This window comes from Symsagittifera roscoffensis, chromosome 1 (assembly GCF_963678635.1).
Source record: "Symsagittifera roscoffensis chromosome 1, txSymRosc1.1, whole genome shotgun sequence".
Classification (NCBI taxonomy): domain Eukaryota; kingdom Metazoa; phylum Xenacoelomorpha; order Acoela; family Convolutidae; genus Symsagittifera; species Symsagittifera roscoffensis.
This window is the reverse complement of record NC_087062.1, coordinates 34,650,375-34,670,595: the sequence shown is the minus strand read 5'-3', so window position 1 is coordinate 34,670,595 and position 20,221 is coordinate 34,650,375. Positions and strand designations below refer to the sequence as shown.

Here is a 20,221-nt window from a genome sequence, read left to right as displayed (position 1 = left end):
TTCGTGGTCGATGAGCCCTGACGTACCTTCACCGTCCCAGGTTCCGTGCGCGTTCACGTCCGCACATATCACCGTGTCTTTGCCGTGGGGCCAGGCTTTCAGATGTAGCTCGCCGTCTGTGCTTCCGCCTCTTGCCGGTGGCCCGTGGACATTCCAAATAGAAGTTTCCTGTTTTCCTTGTTTGACCGTCACTCCGAGTGTCTCAAGTGCCGCTGTACTCGGAAGATTCAGCTTTTCGTTTTGTTCCACTGTTATTACCGGCCGCACGAGGATAGCTAGTCCAACTTGTGGCTGTTCAGTTGAGCCTCTGTGTATCACTCGTTCTCTCCTGAACACGGTGAAGTCGCCGCTCTTAGGTGTGTTGTCATCTTTCCTCAGTTTGGTTTCTTGCAGGATCACCACGTCGATCTTCTTGTCTTCAATTTCCTTGAGTAGAATCGAAGCTCTTTTTCTCCATCCACAGATATTGAGTTGGAGGATTTTCAGGTTATTCAATCCTCCCTTCTCCTTGCTTTTGCTGGTGCCACAGTGCCATCTCCATTTTGACCAGCTGATGATTTCCTTCACTGACATCCCGAGACAAATTCTGTGATTCCAGAGTTTACAATCAGCGCAGAAAATGCTGTAGTCTCTGTTGTTGTTGTTGTTGTTGTTGTTGTTGTTGTTTGTGGTTATGCCGAAGGGAGCTCATAAAGGCATCTCTTCGCCAGCATCGTAGTTCCGTGTGGATCTTGAGATAGGATGGCTATATAGCTGTAGGCAGATCTCAAGCGCGCAATCATCGTAGCGTCTTTGCGGCTAAGAATAGCTTCTTCGTGTCGTGATGTAGACAGGTTTGAATAGGTTGCAGCCGTCCGGGCATATTGAGGGGGGGGGAGGGTCTTTGAAGGATCGTTTAATTGTAGAAATCGCACGTTTCAGAGTGATTAGTTTGGATTCGTCTGTGAGATAACATGCTCCGTTGGCTGCTCTATCGGCCAGCTCATTACTTGGGATACCCATGTGGCCTGGAATCCATTGGATCTTGATCGGGCACCTGAGGAAGTCCAAAGTGAGCCTGAGATCAGACGTCTCAGGTCCGTCGCCTTCGAGAGCAGTGGCTAAGGGCTGGCTGTCTGTGCAGATCATGATGGCGGGGTCGCAGTTATAGTTTTCTATCCATTTCAGAGCTGCACCAAAAGCTTCACTTTCTTCCTCAAAGGACGAAGTGATAACCCTGTCTTTGATGCTGACGCTATGCAAGACTTCGGGTTCCGCAGGGCTCCCTCTCATGACTACAAACCCTGCACCTCAGTTCCTAGTACCTTCGGCTGCCGATCCATCCGTATAGATGACCAAATCAGCACCAGAGTTGCTGATGATGCTGATCGCTTCGTTTTTGGCGTGGTCACTGCTGTTCTTTCCTGCTAGGGTGGTGGAGACACTCCAAAGTCTGTCGTGGCCGTTCCAAGGTGGTTCCTTGATCTGTGGAAGTGGGCTCTTCTGCAGGTCGGCGGGGAGTTGCTCTTCAAGTATTTTGCTCTTCTCCCACCAGGTCTCTGCACAGTCTGTGGGAGGTGTTGCCTTCGAGAGCGATGCGCCAGGGGTGTTGTGGGGGAAGCCTGTACGCTTTCTCTCTCGAAGCCGCGACCAGTCGTTTCGAGGTGGTCGTGTAGCTCTGGACACCGGATTCGAGGCGGAGGGCTTCCAGGGGGCAGGAGGCTGTCTGTCCAGTAATGCGGCGTAAGGCTTGGTTCTGGGCTCGGTCAAGTCTCTCGAGCTGGGTGTTGGCCATACCCGGCTGCCAGGCAGGAGCCGCGTAGTCTAGCACGCTACGCTGCGTCGCCAGAAAGATCTTGCGAAGAGGTTTTTTCTTCCAGCCCCACTGTGACGTGCTAAGGCATGCGAGGATGCTGTTTCTTTTCTGGACCTTGGCTCCCACTTTATCGACGTGAGACTGGAATGAAAGGGTTCTGCTCATGTTTATCCCGAGGAGTTTCGGGGCTGGGTCAAACTTGAGAGGAAGGCCGTTCATGGTGACTCTTGGTATCCACTTCGCGTCTCCAGAGCCACTCGAGAAGAAAGTGACAACGCTCTTATCGCTCATGGTCATCTTCTTCTTTCTGCACCACTCTTCAATAGTTCTGACCGCTCTTTGGATGCTGTCGCACGCTTCTACCTTCTGATTGTTGCTGGCCCAGATGGTGAGGTCGTCTGCAAAAATGGAGTTTCTGACTTCGTCGGGGAGGTTGTCGGCAATGGTGTTGATATAAAACAGGAAAAGGAGGGGGGATGAAACTGCTCCTTGAGGCACGCCGTGGATGAGCCATTTCGTTCTGCTGAGGCTCCCGTTGAGAAGAACCTTGAACTGCCTGTTCCTCAGAAAAGCGTGGAACCAGCGCACAATCTTCAATGGAACTCCGCCGTCTACCAGGAACAGGAGCAGGTCTTCCTTCCACTCGCGGTCGTACGCTCTAGACAGATCGAGGAGCGCCATGACCGTCCTCTTCGGCTTGCGGTCTTGAAAACTGTCACTTATGTCTTGGGTCATTCTGAGAAGTCGGTCTTCACGGCTTCTGTTCTTCCTAAAGCCTGCTTGGGTATGAGAGAAGAGGCCACGGGCTTCAGCGAATTGGTATAGTCTATGCACTATCATACGTTCCAGGGTCTTGACCGTACAAGAGGTCAGACTGACAGGGCGGAAGGACTCGATATTGCTAGCAAGTTTCCCCATCTTGAGCAAAGGGATGATGGTGGCGTTCCTCCAGGGTTGTGGCACTTTCTGTTGTTGTAGACTGCCTTACCGCACTTTCCACCCGGCCACTTTGGCCCAGGATTGGTCTCGATGTCACCGGCTTTCAGTATTAACCGCCAGATGTTCAAGGACGCATCAGGCCGCTGGCTCGGCAAAAACCCGATCGCTTCTTCTTTGCACTCTCGATTTGTTGCAGAATTTGAATCTCATTTCTGAGAATGTACCTGCCGCCCCGGAAAGGCTCACCAATTGGCAGGGCTTATGTTTTGTCGGCTTTGTCGCCACATCACGGATTTTTCTTTTACTGTAAACCGTTTTTATTGTAGTTGCAAGTGTTGTTGGTCCAACGCCCTCCCCCTCGAGAAAATCCTAGATCCGCCCCCTGTAAAAATTTGTTAATTTTTGTAAATTTATTTGATCCGACCATATCACGAAGTGGAGACAAAATATGGCTCAGGTTGTGTGTTTTCTCAGACTAGTTTTAAGTTGTTCCAGACCTCAAAGAAGGCTTGTAGTGAGTCAAGAGTGGTAGCATATTTCAAAAATTCTATAGTTGAAAAATAGAATTTTTGAAATATTCTTAAAGAATTTTTGAAATATTGAGTTTTTGAAATATTCTTTTTGAAATATTTTTTGAATTTTTGAAATAGATAATTTTCTTAAAGAGCTCCTTATGTTAGTTACTGTTTATGTGTTCATAAATAAAATTTAAGATGAACGCAACTATCATAAATAGTCTAAAAAGGTCTTCAATAACGGTCAAATGTCTTTTTCATTTAGGCACGCTCAATAGCGGATCAAATCAAAGACCAGTTAAAAGGTACAATAGTATCCAAATCTCCAAACAATGACACAGTAGAAACTAAAACAGTGATGACAATCGGGTCTATAAAAGATACGTCAGATGTTGCAGTAGAAAACAAGTCGGCGATTAAACCAGATGTTGTCGAAGCTCCTAATTGTGATAAGCAGAAACAAGAGCAGACAGATGTGCTGCCAGTTGCTTTGAAAATTCTGGAATCGAAATGTATGAAAGAAAGAAGAAACTACTTAACCCTACCGAGTGGCGTGACAGTGTCGCTACAACGAGGAAACAGTTTAATGGAGAAGCTGGGAATCGAAATGCTGAAACCCACCCCGCTACCCCAAACCCAAATTAAGATGAAGAAAGGTCTCATGAATGAATTGATTCCCCCGGTGAAGTCACAAATTTCACTGACTACTTCAACCAATGAGTCTAAATTTGGTCCAAACATGTTATCTGCTGTTGACGCTGTCGTGAACAATACAATCTCGCAGAGTAAGGTTGTAGTCAAAACAGGCGATATAAGCCATCCTAATAATAAGCGAGTATTAGTTGAAAAGACTGCTTCACCATCTCCTGGGGTTTCTGGGAATCCGCAACCTCAAAGGCAAAATGATATGCCAGGAAAAGCAAAGCGTGCAAGAATAGGCAGTGTTTCGAACGTTGCAACGTCTAGACATCCTGTAAACAGCTCAATGGGAAAAGGAGTTTCAGCAGTTTCAGCGAAAAGTTTCAATCCTGGGTCGTCGTCTGCTATGGCGGGCTTGGTTTATTCGCCCAGTTCGAATGCCACTCAAGCGACAAGAGCAATGCCAGTTATCAGAACGGTCGCTGATCAAAGTGGTGTGAACAATATTCATACTGTGCATTCCATGGTGGATGTTCATAGGCGCTCGCCCGGAAGTCTACCTGTGATGGGCAGATCTGTTAGGCCAGTGGGTGATGCAAATTATCTGGCAGCTTCATATTGCAAGTATGGGCCGGCAGATGAAGACGAAGATGATGATTCGGAGCCTGAATTCGATACATCAAGTTAGTCATTTAAAGATGTATCTAAAGTTCGCTTGCATTTTTTATCTTGGAATTGTTCTTAACGTTTTTTTGGTGACTAGGATGCTGCCCTGCACAGAAAAATCATGAAATTTCCTCGCACAGAAATTTGAGTCTAATTTTTTGTCTTTTTACCCTTGCGATAAGCTAGGGTATTGCAATCGGGTACTAAATTTTCCCGTAAATAACTTTGTTCATAGGACGCATTTCATATACTCGACTCTTTCATCTTCTGACATGCTCAATTTCTTGAAAGTTCAAATAAAACTTCTGTTATTTAAGTAGTCATTAGGTAAAACCCGTTTCAGTTTGTAAGTTTTTTAAAAAAAAATTTCGGGCTCGTGGTTTTCGTCCTAGTTTCTGTCGGTGCATTTTCCGTTTTTTAAAACTCCATATATTTTTATCTGATAGGGTTTTATTGGCTTACTTTCTAGAGCATGTGTTTTGTTCCAATTTAAATAGTTCAGTATAATTGGAAGTTCAGTAATTTGTAAACTTACCATGCCTGATTTTGAGTTTTTCTTTTTTTCTTTCGTTTCTTTTTGAAATATTGGAACAGTATCAGTTTATGTTGTATCGATTCAGTTAACTTATGTTACATAATTTCGAGGGTAAATATATTGGCATGCGATTATGTGTTTCGGATTGGTTGGGTCGTAAAATTTAAGATTTTTTTATGACAATAGTAGTAGTAGTAGAGGCTTTAGGGCTCATTGGCCCAGGGGTGTCAACCCTTCAGTTTTCAGCTGGCATGAGTTTTTGGTAGGGGTTACACGATCCACAGGAACACAGTACACGCCAGGTGCATGTGTCTAGCTGATTGTAACTGTTTTCAAAGTAGTTGAAGTAACTTTCTCTCAGTTGTTTTTTCGTCGGGTTGTCGCGAAACTGTTTGTGGAGTATATTGAAAAGTTTCGGGGCTCTCGTCCAGAAATTTTTGTCTGTTTTGCTGATGCGGTTTTTGTTGAGCTCGAATTCGCTGCATTGTCTCGTGGTGCTTTCTCTCAGTGATATTGGAATTGAATCTTCACTGACGCTGTATTTACCGTCCATGACCGATTGAAGAAACAGTATATCATGGAGTTCGATGTACATTGAGAGTGGTAAGATCTTCAGGGTACGTAGTCTCTCTTTGTATCCGATGGAGTAGTTAAGTATCCATGTAGTAGCTTTTTGTTGAACTCTTTCGATTTCCCGCATTTCAATTTTTGATGGGTACCATACCTGCGATGCATAGGAAATGACAGGGACGACGTAACCTACATAGGCGTTCAATTTTGTTTCGAGATTTGCATAGCATGAGATGTTTCGTTTGAGGTTGAAGAAGGCTCGCCATGCTTTACCGGTCCTACGTTTAATGTTTTCGTTCCACGAGATGTTTTTAGTCATTATCACTCCTAGGTCTTTCTGGGAGTTGACAGTGCCTAGTTTCACGCCTTTTGAACTCACAGGCTCTGTATTTCCTTTAATGCGTAGTGCCTTACTTTTTCCCATATTTAGTACCATTTGGTTTTTGAGACTCCACTTTTCAATTTCCGTTCCGAGGACAATTGCTTCTTCGTAGTTCTTTGCAATTACTTTAAAGTCGTCGGCGTAGCCAAAAGAAGTGCTCGGTTTGACTGATTCTGGAAGATCGTTAACGTATATCAGGAACATGAGCGGACCTAGTATTGAACCCTGTGGTACTCCACTTGTTACTGGCGTGACTGGAGATTTGCTTCTATCAATTTTAACACATTGTTTTCGTGCTGTTAGGTAGCTGGCTAGTAGTTCAAGGATTTTCCCGCCAATTCCCATTTCTGCAATTTTGGATATCAGTGGTTGATGTGGGACCTTGTCAAAGGCTTTACTGAAGTCTACGTATAGGACCCATAGTTCAGCGTTTTCTTTGATGTCGTTTTCCAGATAAATTTCGTTCAGAAACAACAGAAGTTGTATGATCGCTGATCAGTTTTTTCTGAAACCGAACTGTGCTGGGTGTAGTTTAGTTTCGATTGTTGGATATAATCGGTCGAAGAGTATTTTTTCAAATACCTTTGATACATTTGCCAAAAGACTGATGGGTCTGTATTGCGATATGTCTGCCTTGTTGTTTTCTTTAAAGACTGGTGTTATTTCACTGGTTTTCCATCGGCGTGGAAATGATCCTTTATTAATGCAGGTTTGAAAAATGAGCTTTAGAGATTTTGCTAGTGATGTCGCGTGTTTCAGGATAATGTTTCCAATGTTGTCCGGACCGCATGCTTTTTTTGTTTTCAGTGATTGGAGGCATCTGGTTATTTCTTCCTCGGATAGTTTCAGGTGGTTTGTTTCTGATTCTATGTAAGTTTGTTTGCCGGTTAGTTCACCTTGTTTGCTGAAAACTTGGGTGAAAAATTTGTTAAACAGAGAACATTTTTTTTCATTATTTACTGCTGTTTCAGTTGTGTCCGGTGATTGATTAAGGAACATTTCGTCTGGTAGGGGATGCTTTTTGTGTATCGATTTCAAGTATTTCTGAAGATCAGACATGCGGCGGCTCTTGAATACTTTAGCTTCGAATATGGCTTGATCCATTTTGATTTCTTCGTTCAGGCTTTTTTCAGCTTTTTTCATTTTCATGAGTAGCGAGAGTGAGTTTGCTTTTGCGTATTTACGCTTCATTGTCGCGACTATCTTCATTTGATGTGAGGTGGATGATCTAATCCAGGGTGGAATTACTGCCCTGTGTTTGGTGACTCGGGGTATTTTTTCGTCGATGATGTTCTCGAGCCATTTGTACCACTGTAACAGTAGGACGTCAATGTTGCTGTAGCAGTATGGTGTAAATGGCTGGCTGACAATTTGTTTGTTGAAATCATCCCAGTCGGTTTTCTGGTATGCGCGTTTAATAGCTGGGGTTGTTATTTTGCTCGAAGTTGGTAGGGACAAATAAGTTTTGTATGCGTGATGATCGGAACACTTTTTTCCGTTTGATGAGTATTGTGCTTCTAGTGCTGAGTCGATAGCCGAACTTAGCACAAGAGTCGGGTCAGTGGCAAGGAATACATCGAGGCTCCTGCCTTCGTGGCACGTAATTAGCTGATGTAGATCGTACTTTTCTAGAGTGTCCAGTTTGTTGGCTTCGTATTCGTCGTTTGAGTTTAGGCTGTCCCAGTTTGCTTCTGCAAGATTTATATCTCCGGTTAAGATGAGTTGCGATGAGTTATCACTAAACGAGTCATGAAGCTGTTTTAAGACGTCTTTTATGTTGTCGAGGGATGCTCTATACGGGCTGTTTTTGGAGGGGTTGTAGAAGCAGCAGATTACTATCTGCTTCTGACGAGATTTGATTTCGATGGCAGCACATTCTAGTTCGGTTTTGAGTTCTATTCTGCTATGAGTTAAACCTTTCACTGCAATGAGGACTCCGCCGTGCTTAGTGTTCCGACCCGTATTGGGTCGATCTGTTCTGTGTATTGTGTAGTTTGATAGAAAGAGGGCCTCGTCTGGTACTGCAGTTGTGAGCCATGTTTCAGTTAGACAGATGATGTCGTAGTCATTTGTAAGAACTGCATTTGCCAATGTCATGCGTCTACTAATGTCTAGCAGGCTCCTGACATTGAAATTTAGAATATTGAGCGAACTTTTAGTATGTAATCATTGTTCTGGTTCTGGCGGAACATTTTCCCAGTTGTCTAGATTCTTGTCGTCAGTTTCGTTTGTGTTTTGTTGAAGCTTGAGGTTTCTGATTCGTAGACGTTTTTTGTCGTATTCGTTTTCGATCATCTTTCGGCGTAGTTTCAAAGCATCGTTTTCAATTTTTTGGTCTTCAGGGGTTCCTTGCTCATATATACCTGTTTAGAGTAAGTTTTTAATTTGTATAGCGATAGCAGTATCAGCCGTCGATGGTGTTCGCTGGTTGTTTTGATTATGAGTGTTCTGTCTTTTATGCCATCGTAGTTTCCCAATCGCCTTACATCATCGATCGGACAGTCGATTTTTAGGAATTCCAGAATACTTTTAACTTCCTTCACGTCGTGTTCGTACTGTTCTCTTGGCCTTCGATTCTGCAATGCCTCGCACCCGTAATCCGTCGTAGTTTTCTTTTTTCTTCTGGGTTTTTGGTTCTGATGTTTTTGTTGTTCTGCTGGTGGTGAGTTCACTGTCAGGTCGTGGAGCCATCTCGGTTCTCAGGGAAGTTATCTGGTCCTTTATACCTTCGACGTTACTGATGTTACTTGTCAGGGATTGGAGCTGATTTTTGACTTCTTCAACGCTCTCCACTATTGGCTTTATGTCGTTGTTTTCTCTGGTGGATGCAAGTTTGTCCAGCATGCGGTCCCTATGGTTTAGGCGGACACACGCGTTTCAGATAAGTAGGAGGTTTTGGCTGACCTCACTTATCCCGAAGATTGCTCGTTCACTCATTTCGGTGCACTTAGGGGTCAAGTGCATTGAGTCTCCGCATGAGACACATAGAAACACGGCATCCCGTGCCGTTATGGGATTTGTGCATGTTTTGTAGCAGTTTTTCGGTTTTGATGGCGCCATTGTGGAATGTATTGGGGAAGTGGAATGTGTAGGAATAGAAAAGAGACCCTTATCTCCTGCGCTTCGTAAGAAACTTAATTCCTACGATGCACTAGGGGTAAAGGCCTTGTTTGCAAAACGTGAGCTCCTACTATCCCGCGCTTTCTAAGAAACTTAATTCCCAAGAATGCACTGAGATTGTTGGAACACAGGTTGGAATTGACAAACCGAAGTTGAAATTACCCGCACTTAAGAAAACTGAATTCCTATAGATGTACTGGGTTTAGTTCAACTCGGTTGGGTATATATCTACTTATGCTCTGACTTTCCCGCGCTTCCTAGGAAACTTAATTCCTATGGATGCACTGGGGCGGTTAGATTCACAAGTACTCAACAAGAATATAATTAAAGGCGAGGAGAGTCTTACTTATTTTTGGAGTCCAAGGGCGATAAGCTTCTTGAGCCTGTCCTTTTGTTTCTTGCTCAGCTTCTTATTGCTTTCTTTTGTGCTCTGGTCGCTTTCGATTCTTGATTTCTTGTTGTTCTTGTAGCTCAGTCTCTTCTTCCTGCTTTTCTTGAGTCCAGTAAGGTCTGATTTGTTTCGGATTATTGTATTAACGAGCCGCTTTTCAATGACAATGTCGGGATGGACTTTTGCGATTTCGTACTTAAGCTGGATATCCTTGCATTTTCTACTGGATATGAGATCTCTAATGGCGTCAATTACCAAGATTCCGCTGGAGTTGAGCTCTTCGTAAATATCGCGTGTACCTTCTCTGCGAGTGTAGACGATGGCCTCTATCTTGTGGGTGTTGTTTAGATGCCTAAGCTCTTCGACTAGTTGAGATGGGGTGAGGGGGTATAATTTGTTCGTTAATGGGTTGTAGTTACTTCGGTGTTTTGTCAGTGAGTTGTTTATTGTGTCATGCCAGATGACGAGATTTGATCGAAGTCGGAGCACACCCTGTCTTTTTACTAGATTTTGCACTATCTTCAGAGGATTCTTTGAATAAGGGTTCAATGAAAGCCCGGAGATGGCTGTGGATTGTCTTGCAAATCGTAAACGTTCTCTGTGCCCCAGTGATGACTTCCGATAATTCAGGGAGCTGGCCCCCACAAAATAAACCATTTTGCATCATTCATCTGAAACTATTTAATAAGTTTAATAATTTTGTATATAGTTTTGTTTATATAGTTTTGTTTTCGGCTCACACGTTTCGACCCAAAATTTGTTGCCGCTCAGTGATTGTTTTTCAATTCTTTTGCTCTTTTTCCTCCCGCCCACCTAACATAAACATCAATTTTATGGTGTAACGAGGAATTTTACATGGTTAAACATGAAGACCAAATATGTTTGTCATGGCCTAATTAGTTCGCATGCCAATTTTCGTAACAATCGGATATCGTGAACAAAATTTTATTAGTAAAATTTTGCAGGTGGAGGTAAAAGGAAAAAGAGCCAATTCTTTTTAAGACTGTTCGTGAACTTCGTTCTATACAAACATGAAGTTTTTTAGCTGTATATTTTTCAACTTGTCAAGTTATTTTTTCAAGTAGTTTTTTCACCTTCATTTTTCAATTTTTTTTGCATCGCACGTGTTGCGAAGCTCAGCTTCGCCTCTGTGCAATAGTTCTAGTATCTTTGCAATTTGATATCTGCATATATTTTAATTGAGAAAGATTTAAGATTATTTAATGTTTTCAGGATTCAACACGAACAATAATCCTTCAAGTGCAGTTCCTCTGAGTAGCAGATCATCTAAAGGTCAGCCAGTAAATCAGCAGAAGCCAATGGCAACAGCAACGGTTGTTAATAGTCAAGCAGCTCCTCAAACTCAACAAACGCCTTTGCATAATCAGCATCACACAGCGATGCCTGATCACTCTTACCCTCCAAATAGCAATTTGAGAGCTCAAAATGACCCTAGTTGGAGTGGCAATAAAGAACACCCTATGCAGATTCCTCATAATAGTACCCCAGTTACATCGACTAACTTTGATTTGACTTCAACCTTGGTTCACCCCACTATGTTGCACACTTTGCACCCGCGATCTGCAGGAAGTGTAGGCTTAGTGCGAGGTGGGCTTGGTCAAAATGAGCTACAAGAGGTCGCAGGTCGACAACTTGTCCTGTCCAAGTCTAATACCAACAGCCGTGTCATTCATCCGGTAAGTGGATATAACAAAAAAGTAGCTTGATGATTAAATATTTCGAATTTTTTTAGCTTCTTCGGCTCGATGATTAATTGTGGCACCTGATTTTGCGTGGAAAATAAAAAGTTGAAAAAGAAACTAAAACACCCGAATACAAAATTCTTCCCCATTTTAATGGTCGGAACAAAAACACACGTGCATGCCGGATTCAAAACTAGGTCATTAGCCGTCACAGGCGCAGTCATTGCCTCCAGACTGGGTTGAGTGATACATCGTATTTACACAAGCGAAGCATAGTGTATTATTAAAAAGATTTTTTTTCTGAACTAAGTCGCCAATAAAAGTGCTCGTTTGGTAGAATTTTCGGTGCATTTCAATTTAATCATGTTTAAGCTTAATTAAGGATAAATAATATAATGACATACGTTGCTGATTTTTTTTGGCTAATACTAGGCCCTGTTTCAAAAAAAAACCTTTAATGTGAAAATAAATGGGATTTCTTGTATTTCGCGACGCTTTGGATGGCAATTTGATAGAAGGTGTAGCTGCTTTATTGGTGGCTAGTTTTGGTAAAATAACAAGCGGTCGTGGAGTAGATGTGATAACGTGATACCCCTAGTCTCAACATTTTTTTCATGGTGTATTTCTAATCTTTTCCTTAATTTACGTTGTTTTGGCTGTTTAGCGCTCTTTTTTGCATTTTCCTCGCTTGTGTTTGCGAAGTGCAGCTTCGCCTCTGTATACAATCCTATTTATGCTTAATAATAGCCTTGAAAATTAGTTTTACTCTTGTAAATTTAGTTTTTGGAGTTTTTAGCACCATTCAAAAAGTTGTTCCGGTGTTGAGAAAAAGCAATAGCATTTTTTAGCTTATTTTAGGCCGTGAAGATTTAATTGTACGCAGTTTAACTGAGATTTTTGAGTTTTTTCAGCGCTATTTGGGAATTAAAGCTTCAAAAAATCTGCAAAAAAATGAGAAACTGTTCCAATTTTCTCAGTTCCAATTTTTGTTCTGACCGTTTTGTCATACCACGCAAAAAAACTACACTGATTTGAAAAAACGTTGCTCGTTTTTGTTAAAGACTATAGTTTTTTTGTTGTAGTTGCCTCGCCAAGAGGCAGCTCATAAAAGTGTTATAGGAAAAATGTGATATTTCATGGAAGATTCAAAGATTCCTATTTCTGAACAATTATCTGTCTTCTCAATTATTTCAGTAGAGAAACAAGGTTTTGGGCAAAGTCCATTTTTGGAAATTAACCATTTTTGTTTCGCATCAGTATAACAAACTCACAGTTTTCTCTAGTTGTCTTTTATCGAGATTTACGAATGTTTTGTTTCACCTAGTTTTTTTCCACATTTTTCATTTTTATTTCGATTTATTTCTTGTTCGTGTTGTATTGCAAGTGGTGCGAAGCTCTGCTTCGTCTCTGTGTTTTAAATTCAGTTAATTTTCTTTGTTAAAATGAAGGCAAATTTAACTATCGGACATCGAAAGTGTAAAGGACACGAAAAAAGTGGTCGACTTCTAATCTCGAAAGTGGAATTTGATTATCGACTTTCCTAGCGAAAGAAAATTTTTTCGTATTGATCCAGTTTTCTCAAAAAGGTTTTTTTAATGAAAAAAATGTCAATCAGGAATTGATTCGATGAGTAGTAGGTTAATCACTTTTTTGCTTTGCATTTTCAAAGTTAAGATTTTTCAAAAATAATTCCTTTTCTGTTTCCTTGCGTTCATTGACTCTTTTCCAACTAACTCTTGGCTATGTTTTTTTGGGATATTTTTGGGAAATAAGTTTTTCGCTTCAAGTTAAGTACGCAGATATCTCTCAAATTGTGTTTAAATGTCGAACTAAGCGAACATAATTATTTCCGATTGATTTTTGTTTTAACCATTTGAAAAATGGGGGGAAATTTGTTTTGCGGTGTGATTTAGTTTTTTTTGTTTTCCAAAAAAAATCAGGTAACACAAATTTTTATTGAAATGTGGTTGATATATCATATTGGTTTTTGGTCTTATTTCGAGCTAATATGGTCAGCGTGAATACTAACGATAGCTTGTGAAAGCTTAATTTAAGTCGTGAAATTTTAGTTTTACTCGAGCAAAGTTTGTTTTTGGAGTTTAGCGCCATTTTGAGAATCAAAATTTTTAAAAAAAAAATTTATTAATGCAAGCTTGCAGGCTTACAATAGCATATTTTTGCTTATTTTAGCCCGTGAAGTTTTAATTTTAATCAATTAAAATTGGTTTTTGGAGTAATTTTAGCGCCATTTGATAATTAAAAACTTCAAATATTCAAAAATTTTCTGGAAAAAAATTTGAAAAAAAGGTTTTTTTTTTATATACATATTTTTATAATTTTGCTTAGTAATTTTTTTTACAAAAGTTTTGTCCAATTTGTCAATTTTTTTATGACTATCGAGTAATCCTAAGTTACAGTTTTTCATTCAGGTCCTTTTATTACACCACGCAGAAAAAACGACACTAATATGAAAAAATATATTTTTCTTTGTGTTTTTCAGACCATGGTCGGGGCATTCTGTTCTAGTTGCACAGAAACCGGCTATCCTGGTTTATTTTTGCCTTTTTCAGGAAAAATCTTGTTTCATTTTGTTTCATTTGTTGTCTGTTTTTTTTAATATACAAATTCAATTGCTATATTGAAGATAGCGTTCTCTTAGTAAAAAAAAATTGCATTTCGGCTTCGAAAATTCGGTCTCAAAAGAATTCGGTTGATCGAAATTCGGTTACAAACGACTACTCTTCTTTCCATATTTTAAAAAATGGTTTAATGTTTTCCAAAAAAGATTGTCAATCAAAGAAGATTATTGAAATTCAAATAGCTTAAAGGTGGCTTATTTTTTCTTTGAAACTTTTGAATCTGTCGTTTTCTGTCTTCAAGCAATGTTGTACTTGAGCGGTTTTAACTGGTTAGGGTGAGAAGCTAAGGGGTACCCGAGTAGACGTGTTTTGAGGAAATTTTTAAGAAGATCATTGAAATTCGAAAAGCTTAAAGGTGGCACGTTTTTTCTTTGAAACAAGGTCTTTTACTGTCGTCAAATAGCAATAGGGTTCCGACCACAATTCGTTTTTGTTCGTGATGAGAGTTAAAGGCGTTTTCGTTAGTGATAGTGTATTCGTCATATTTCACAACAGTTTTCTTGAAAAGTTCTTCAAACTAATAAATAAAGGCGCTAAAAAATTAATTTTTTTTAGCGGATTGAAACCAAATTTCGCGGCTTAATTGAAAAGTTGTGCACCATTTATAAACTTTCTCACTCGCTTTAATTTGCTTGAAATGTTGACTTAAAACTTGATATTTTCAAACCGATTTTTCTCAACGCAGAAAACTTTTTGGAAAGTTATACCTGTTGCTTGAATCACGACTGAAAGGGCTTTATGTCACTCGACTCATTGCAGTGATTGTTTGTGGTAATTAATTTTGCGTGGAATAAAACTAAAACATTTCCGAAGACAAAGTTTTTCACTACCTTACAGTGGTCCGAACAAAACGTAGAAAACGCTAGACAGTACTTGCCCCCTTTTTGTCCAAAATTTTGCGTTACAGATAATTAAATTCTGAAACGAATCAATTAAAAACAGCTACCTCCATGCTTAGAAACCTATTCGCGCTATGGCCTAACTTGAAATTTCAAAGTTTCATAGCTGAAATAGCTTGCTGAAAAAAAATTGAAAACTTGCTAACCATTTCAGTCTATGAAAAATTTTGAAATATTTCAATGTTTCAAAACTTGAATAGCTTGCACTAAAATTTTAAAAATCTTTTTGCAAAACGATTCCGCCTATAAATCAACTTGTAATATTTCAAAGTTTCATAACTTTTTGCGATCAGTTTTCTCTATGAAAATACTTTGAAGTTTTCATTACTTGAATGAACATGAACTTTTTAACAACGAATTTTCTCTATGCAAATACGTTCAAAATTTCAAATTTTTATTGCTCGAATGATTTGTGTTGGAATTTTTAATTTTTCAAAAGGATACGATCTAATAAACAACAAAATGTTTCAAAGTTTCAGTTTCCTAGCTTGAATAGCTTGCTGGAGAGAAACTTTTCGGCAAACTGACTCGGTCTGTGGAAGAACTCGAGATATTTCAGAGTCGCATCAGTTGAATGGCTGCAATTGAAAAATTAAAAGTTTTCGCCATCCGGTTTTCTTCATAGAATATCTTAAATTTCAAAGTTTCATAGCTGAAATAGCTTGCTGAAAAAAAATTGAAAACTTGCTAACCATTTCAGTCTATGAAAAATTTTGAAATATTTCAATGTTTCAAAACTTGAATAGCTTGCACTAAAATTTTAAAAATCTTTTTGCAAAACGATTCCGCCTATAAATCAACTTGAAATATTTCAAAGTTTCATAACTTTTTGCGACCAGTTTTCTCTATGAAAATACTTTGAAGTTTTCATTACTTGAATGAACATGAACTTTTTAACAACGAATCTTCTCTATGCAAATACGTTGAAAATTTCAAATTTTTATTGCTCGAATGATTTGTTGGAATTTTTAATTTTTCAAAAGGATACGATCTAATAAACAACAAAATGTTTCAAAGTTTCAGTTTCCTAGCTTGAATAGCTTGCTGGAGAAAAACTTTTCTGCAAACTGACTCGGTCTGTGGAAGAACTCGAGATAGTTCAGAGTCGCATCAGTTGAATGGCTGCAATTGAAAAATTAAAAGTTTTCGCCATCCGGTTTTCTTCATAGAATAACTTGAAATTTCAAAGTTTCATAGCTGAAATAGCTTGCTGAAAAAAAATTGAAAACTTGCTAACCATTTCAGTCTATGAAAAATTTTGAAATATTTCAATGTTTCAAAACTTGAATAGCTTGCACTAAAATTTTAAAAATCTTTTTGCAAAACGATTCCGCCTATAAATCAACTTGAAATATTTCAAAGTTTCATAACTTTTTGCGACCAGTTTTCTCTATGAAAATACTTTGAAGTTTTCATTACTTGAATGAACATGAACTTTTTAACAAGAAATTTTCTCTATGCAAATACGTTGAAAATTTCAAATTTTTATTGCTCGAATGATTTGTGTTGGAATTGTTAATTTTTCAAAAGGATACGATCTAATAAACAACAAAATGTTTCAAAGTTTCAGTTTCCTAGCTTGAATAGCTTGCTGGAGAAAAAACTTTTCGGCAAACTGACTCGGTCTGTGGAAGAACTCGTGATAGTTCAGAGTCGCATCAGTTGAATGGCTGCAATTGAAAAATTAAAAGTTTTCGCCATCCGGTTTTCTTCATAGAATTAGTTGAAATGTTTCTAAGTTTCATAGCTTGAATAAATAGCTTTGAAAAACTTCACTTCCTTGCGAATTGAGTCGGTCCATGAAATAACTTGAAACCTGCTACTAATTTTTATTGGTTAAATGGCACCAATTGAAAAACGAAAACTATTCGTCATCCGGTTCACTTCGTAAATTTTTCAGTTTCTTAGCTGTCCGATTTGCTTCATGAAATACCCTAAAATTTTTTCACTTTCATTGCTAAATACTTGCAAAAATCTCATAGCTTGAATAGTTCACTTAGGCTTTGAAAAGCCTTAAATTTTAGCTAACCGATTTGGTCTAGGAAATTTTTAAAACCGATTTACGATATGGCTTAACTTGAATAGCCTAATCAAAACAAGAAACAACTTTTTACCAGTCGATTGATCATCGGAGATCCGCATGCTACTTATAGGAAATTGGATTACGTCAACGTGTCTTTAAGTTTGTGTGAACGTTATACACTTGCGAAGCGAGTGTATTAGTACGAACCTTCAGTTTTTCCAACCTAAGTAGCAAAAGTGACTTCTAAGGCACTTTTACAGATTTTTCATAGCATGTGCGTTGACATTCGAATAGTATTAAGTTAAGACAGTTGATGCATTTTCAATTCATCAATTGAGCCGAAAAAAGTTTGTTTCAACCAACATAACAATAATGAAAACTCGATTTCAGAATTTTTCTGAATCATGGTATTGCAATTTTTTTGAAATGCATAAATTTATACATAATGGTGGTTTGTGGATACCTTCAATTTGTTATTTTCCAAATTATAACATGCAAAATTGAGTCTATTTGTATTTGGTGCCACTTTTGCTGAATGGCATTGGCAAGTTATTAGCATATTGTAGCTGCTTTATTCCTGACTAGTGTTTGTCGGTTATTAAGCTTGCGTGGCTGAGTGGATAGTACATGAGACTCGAAATCTCTTGATTGCTATAGGTCGCACATTCTTGCCGAGTTTTTGCTCATTCGAGGCTTGTTTCTGCTTTTTTTTATTTCACTTGATAGAGCTGCGTTTTGGTCGTGTTCTCGCAGCGCAGCTTCGTCTCTGTGTCAAAGCTTCCTAGGACGTTGACCAAATTAATGATATTTAGAACAATGCGCATGCACCTGGAAGCAGTAACAACCAGACTGAACAGACGCAGACTAGGGCCACTCAAAACTACTCGACCATACCTCAGTCCGCATTAAACGAAAAATACCCCTTTATCAGACCAATAAGTGCCAGTCAGTTGGCTCAATCTGGCCATTCCAATTTCGCGAACGCGAATCAGGGCCTGAGTTCGAATTCTCATCCAGGAGAACAACACTCTTTCGTATTGAACCAACCCAAAGTGGTCCAGAGGTCCCTAACTAAAAGTGCAAGTGGTACTGCGTCATACACTATCCGACAACAGCCCACTTCGCCCTCAGCTCAGGTCGGAGCTGATAGTAGTGTGCAGCAACATTCACTTCCTCTGAGCGCCGGTGTTACAGTCAATAAGGTGAGTTGAAATAACATGATCGAATCTATGAGACAAACTTTTTTTAAATGAGGGATATAACATGAGCAATTGTGAAGAGGATCGTGCTGAATCCCTACTCGTTACTTGAGGGTGAGGCAACATCTCGCAACCCAAGAAAATTAAGAAAAATATAACATTTACGTGAAAAATAGGTGCACACAGTTCTTTCCCTGTCGAAGTGTTTATTCGATCCAATATTCGGTTTATGTTATATTAAGTAAGTAATCTTGAAAAATTACAAACGTCACATTGATGTTTCTGTCAAAACTGTTCGTTTTTAGATCGATCGTCAGCTTATTGGTGGTAGTTCCCAAACTGCAGTACCAGTCCTTCCCTTGCAGAGAAAAGTGGGCCCTGTCACTAATGTCCCCAAAGCTATCATCCAACCGACCACTAATCAAGGTCAGCCGCTGATGCGCAACCTGGATGCACGTCAAGCTGTACTCCCGAAAGCAGTGATCCAACCGAACGCGTGTCACACATCAGGTGATCAAAATGTATATCGAGTCATGGGACCGAGAGATCCAGGTACCGCAAATGTCTCCAGGGCGAGAACAGTTGTGACTACGAGGCCTTTCAGTTCCAACCCAAGCCATCAAAGTGCGTCTACACCAGTATCCCATTACTATGTCCAGACCAATTCATCCAGCCAGCTGAACCCCAACAGTCACCAAGAAATGAATCAAGGCGTCCCGTCTGGAGGTTTGAGTACAATTAACCCAGTGGCGTTGCAACAATTAAGCGTGAACTCTTCTGCTTCGGCTCACAGGCAACCAACGAGTTCTGAGAATACCCGAATTACCCTTGTGAATGTGGCACCCAATAGCGGGATGATCACCAGTTCGTCCCAGATTACAGCAAAAGAGCTAAACAAAAACTTGATTTCACAACAAAATCAGATGCAAATGCGTGAACAACAAGCTGTGTCAAACGGAAGTAGTTCAAATGCTACGCCAGTGAGCTCAGCGAATCCTTTGAGTAGTAGTGCCATAAATCATTTCAACAATATGAATCAGCCATTCATAATTGTGCCTACAAGCACTCCCAGATCTCTTTCCGATACGACGAGAACTTCATCGTCCTAAAGACTTCAGTTAAATTTTTCTTCGGTTTTATTCAGACAGACATTCATGGCGCGATAGAGTTTTTTCGTAGATGTTTTTAGGGACTGAATTTGAAAAACACCCGTGAAAAGAACTATCTTTTAAAGTTTACCTCAAGTTTCTTCCAAGGATTTCCTTGACGGCTGCGTCGAGTTTGACTGTTTGAATTGTGCCATCGTTTCTTTAAAATATCTCTGTAAAATTGAAATTGATTTTAAATTTTAGCCGCGTTCCATAATTCGTTGCACAATATTTAGTGTCGTTGCCGTTTCTCTGCAATTAGTTTTTATACTTAATTAGAATTCATTTATTCTTTGTAAACTTTACATAACGTTTTACTATTAAGAGAGGATGCACGATCTATAATAGGGCAAGCGATAGTATTGATGACGATGAGTTATCTTTTCAGATTTGATGGTGTGACTGTCGGTCATACTATTTGAAGAACGATTTGAGAATCAGTTCCAGAAGAAATAGTTAGCCACCTACAGTACCTTATTTCGATCTGGAACATTCCAATTCGTAACCATCATTGACTAAAGTCCTTAAAATGGCCACTTACGGAACTGTCGCAGTTTGCGCTTTTGGCGTGTTTTTCTTTTATTTTTACTACGGAATTCTCCAAGAGAAACTGTTCAGAAGCGAATACGGACCTGAAAACAATAAACAGAAGTTCCAATTTGTAACTACCGCCTTATTCCTCCAGTGCCTAAGTAGTTGTGTCGTGGCTTTGTCGGCTTTGATCTTCCAGAAAGTTCCGTATGACGATATTTACCGAGAAGGGCAGTTTCCATTACTATCAGCAGCATATCTAGGAGCAATGCTTTGCTCTAATTGGGCATTGAAGTATGTAAACTACCCGACGCAGGTCATCGGCAAGTCGTGCAAACCGATTCCGATTATGATTTTGGGAGTATTTTTTGCGAAAAAGCGCTACTCTATCCAGAAGTATTTCTTCGTGGCCTTGATTGTAATTGGGGTGGCAGTGTTTTCTTTCAAGGAATCGAAAGCCAAACCGGGAGACATAGCTAGTGGATTTTCATTCGGAATGGGCGAAGCGTTGCTGCTCTTTTCACTAC

At 39.7% G+C, this 20,221-nt stretch overlaps 1 protein-coding gene across 1 annotated transcript in view; it reads left to right on the top strand.

Annotated features, from left to right (window-relative positions):
• LOC134843382 (uncharacterized) overlaps nucleotides 1-19,463 on the top strand; it is a 36,205-nt gene extending 16,742 nt beyond the window's left edge. The window contains exons 2-5 of the mRNA XM_063859606.1: nucleotides 3,515-4,571; nucleotides 10,786-11,249; nucleotides 17,629-18,018; nucleotides 18,321-19,463. Of these exons, the coding sequence (XP_063715676.1) occupies nucleotides 3,515-4,571; nucleotides 10,786-11,249; nucleotides 17,629-18,018; nucleotides 18,321-19,124 (2,715 nt within the window). The 3' untranslated portion in view covers nucleotides 19,125-19,463. The remainder of the gene's footprint in view (nucleotides 1-3,514; nucleotides 4,572-10,785; nucleotides 11,250-17,628; nucleotides 18,019-18,320) is intronic.
• The last annotated feature ends 758 nt before the right edge of the window (nucleotides 19,464-20,221 follow it).